Source organism: Solanum verrucosum, unplaced genomic scaffold, assembly GCF_900185275.1.
Source record: "Solanum verrucosum unplaced genomic scaffold, falcon-dt-bn FXZP01000034.1, whole genome shotgun sequence".
In the NCBI taxonomy this organism is placed as follows: domain Eukaryota; kingdom Viridiplantae; phylum Streptophyta; class Magnoliopsida; order Solanales; family Solanaceae; genus Solanum; species Solanum verrucosum.
In genome coordinates this window covers 753,825-757,028 of record NW_026019959.1, presented here as the reverse complement: position 1 = coordinate 757,028, position 3,204 = coordinate 753,825, and the positions used below count along the sequence as shown (strand labels likewise).

The following is a 3,204-nucleotide window of genomic DNA, read 5'->3' as shown; positions in this document are numbered from 1 at the left end:
TAAGGTGGAAAATAAGTGTTTTGATAAGTCGATTGAAAAATGCCGGAATAGATATTTTATATAACAGTACTGTATAAGATTGTATGCTATTGTATGTGGCGTACAAATACATCTTGTGATTGTATAATATTATATGTAAAGTATACTATTGTATATTAAGTTTTAAAAAAATGAAAATTTTGTGTTGTGTACCAACAGTATATTATTGTACACCAAATTATGGTTTGAACTAAAGATTTGTAATATTAATTTTGAGCTGTATTTTACTTGGATAATTATACTTTTTTTTTTTTCATTTTAATTTTCAACATCTCCTACTCTGTGTCAATTCTAATGTAACTTTCATACATAATAAGTAGACTATATGATCAACGTAGAGTTTGATTGTTATATAAATGTTATGAATATACATTATTTCGATTAATGAAGCTTAGAGTAGATTGCAGTAATATATTATCCTAAATCATTTACCATATTCACATCTCAATATCTTCTTATTGTAACTTGAGTTCATCATCATATTCTTACCTTGAAGAAAAATAAAGATCGATCAATGAACACAATTAATATCATAATATTTGATAATCTTCGAAGTGTTCCATTAAATCAGACATTTCAGGATAAAGATTGTAATGCCACATTGAACCTCAACAGGTCGATCTAAATCATGAGGGTATACAAAAAATCAAGACTTCATACACGATAACAAATAAAGGTTAAACTTGTATATATCACCCTTATAAGTCATTTCACGCATCATAATATGAATCACGTACTATAATATCCATAATTGTATACTTTATTCTTTTTAATTTAAACTTCACTTATTTGTAGATTAGTTACAACTTACATCTATCACCCTCATATCATCTAAAATTTGCTTGAAACGATAAGCACGTGTAGGTAATATATTATTTAAAATTAGACGAATTAAAAAAAATTCTATCAAGTTAAATTTTATATATGAGAAATAACCATTTTAAAAAAAATAAATCCTTTATTATTATAAAAATGACCATTCGACCTTTTTTACCAAAAAATTGAACGTAGCGACTCCAGCGACTTATTCGTCCTCCATGTTGCTTCTGCTGCTTCTTTTCTATTTCTTTTCCCTCCCACCACCTCAAAACATCAAGAAAGTTTCAATCTAAAATTTAGAATGGTTTAAAAGTAATTTTGATTAGTTGAAATTTAATAATCACTGTATACTTAAAAAATATTTAATCGTATAAAAAATATTTAAGCTATATTCAACCTTTTGAACGTATAATATATAATGAGTGTATATAACTCATATACGAGTAAAAAATACATTGTATAGTTAATAAACCATTTCTATGAAAGTTGCAAGTTGACAAGCTATGTAAATAGCTAGAGGTGGCAGAATTGAGTAATTTATATGAGTATCTGTTCATATTTACCTATTTTAAATGGATTGGGTATCCAGCTCATTTAAAAATGAATAAAAATGAACAATACTCATATTTATCCATTTAAAAGTGAATAGTTAAATGAATAATATAGATAAAAAATGCTCATTCACAAAAAGAAAAAAAGTGATTAGGGGTGGTGGTAAAAAAAAACTTTTTAATTTTTTTTTTTTGTTTTTAAAGCTTTTAAAAAGATTTTTATTATAATATGGATATTCATATTTACCCATATTATTCATTAGTAACTCATTTTTATTCATTTAAAATATGAATTGAATCGAGTGCTTTATTCATTTTTATTTAACTCATTTTCAATCGACTCAAATTCAATTCGACTCGTTTGCCACTCCTATGTATAGCTTATATGACTTTTGGTAATAAAATGTTCTCCTCAGAGCCGACTTAGATGGACTTAAATGATCAAAACTTTTAAATCATAGCTTATATGACTTTTGGTTATAAAATGTTCTCCTCAGAGCCCGACTTAGATGGACTCAAATGATCAAACTTTTAAATCATTTTTAACTTTTAGGTTTTAGGAATATTTGACAAAATTAAAAATAACTTAAAATAAATTTAAAATAACTTTTAAAAAGTTTTTTTTAAAAAAAGCCTCCCTACTTCTTATTTAAAATTTTATTTTATTTTTTAAAATAAAAACTTTTCTCAGTCCCAATTTATGTGACACATTTCATATTTCAAGAGCGAGACAGACGAAAAATTTGTGCATAAGATCTTCCATGTTCTTAAAATGAAATTTATATATTTCTAAATAATATAAGTCACAATAATTATTAACAAACCAAAAAAAAAAATATGAAAGAAATTTACGTTCAAAAATACAAATTTGAATCAAATAAATGTGTCACATACGTTGAAGGAGTAGCTATTTTTTTAAGTCACTACTAGCAGTGTGTTTTTTTCTATGGTTCAACCTTACCTCTGGTTATACGATTATTGAGTTGGTATTTTAAAATTTAAAAACAGATTTATGAGGACATGCTCGAAGCTTGAATGATGTAGAATTAGAAGCTAAATTCAAATTGCAAATAACAGAATACAGGAAGAAAATAAACTAGCGCCAAAACCCACTCGCTCGCACTCTTTTTAAGTTTTGAAATCATCATTTCCCAATTCAACAGGAGGATTATGACGATCAGAAGGGAACTTGATTCGACCAATTGAACGTTGAGGTACGAGCTTCACATTCTCACAATTGCAGATCTCGATCATAAATCCATCCGGATCCTTAAAAAAGAGTTGATCGATGGCTGCTCCCTCTTCTTCTCCTACTGTTCTCTTTAAGTATTTTATCTTGAATTGCTCCAACCTTTGCACCATTCCCTCCATATCTTCGCTCTGCACCAATTTAGAAATATTGTTCAGCAGAGATCGACTTAAATAGTTTATGGGTTTGAAATACAGAATAAAAAAATAGAAATGAAACCTGAAAAGAAATATGGTTATCCATTGGGTCGAGATTATCAGTATGATTAGGCAATTTATCATCTTCGTTATCCTTAGCACGAACCAGATGAACCCCAACTCCATAATTAAACAACCATGCTCCATCAAAAACGAAAGCTTGCGGCCTCTCAATTAACACGAATCCAAGCACTTTAGTGTAAAACTCCACTGATTTTTCCACATTTTTACAAAGTCTGGACACGTGGTTCAACGCCATTAGTGGAGTTCCATTTTTTTCATTCTTCTTCTCCTTTTCGTGATCTTCTTCTTGTTGCTGCTCCTTTTTCCTTTCTACTTGCCTCTGCAT

At 28.3% G+C, this 3,204-nt stretch overlaps 1 protein-coding gene across 1 annotated transcript; it reads right to left on the bottom strand.

Moving 5' to 3' along the window:
• Positions 1 to 2,537: 2,537 nt before the first annotated feature.
• LOC125814880 (glyoxylase I 4) lies at positions 2,538 to 3,204 on the bottom strand. The gene is made up of 2 exons (XM_049494330.1): positions 2,878 to 3,204; positions 2,538 to 2,789 (listed from the first exon to the last, which is right to left on the bottom strand). The coding sequence occupies exons 1-2, from the start codon at positions 3,202 to 3,204 to the stop codon at positions 2,538 to 2,540; spliced, it is 579 nt and encodes a 192-aa protein (XP_049350287.1).

What these genes read in the sequence shown, in the direction of transcription:
- LOC125814880 (XM_049494330.1), bottom strand. Translation starts at nt 3,204, where the DNA reads ATGCAGAGGCAAGTAGAAAGGAAAAAGGAGCAGCAACAAGAAGAAGAT. An exon ending in ATAACCATATTTCTTTTCAG is followed by an intron (nt 2,790 to 2,877) that starts GTTTCATTTCTA and finishes AAATTGGTGCAG; the next exon opens with AGCGAAGATATGGAGGGAAT.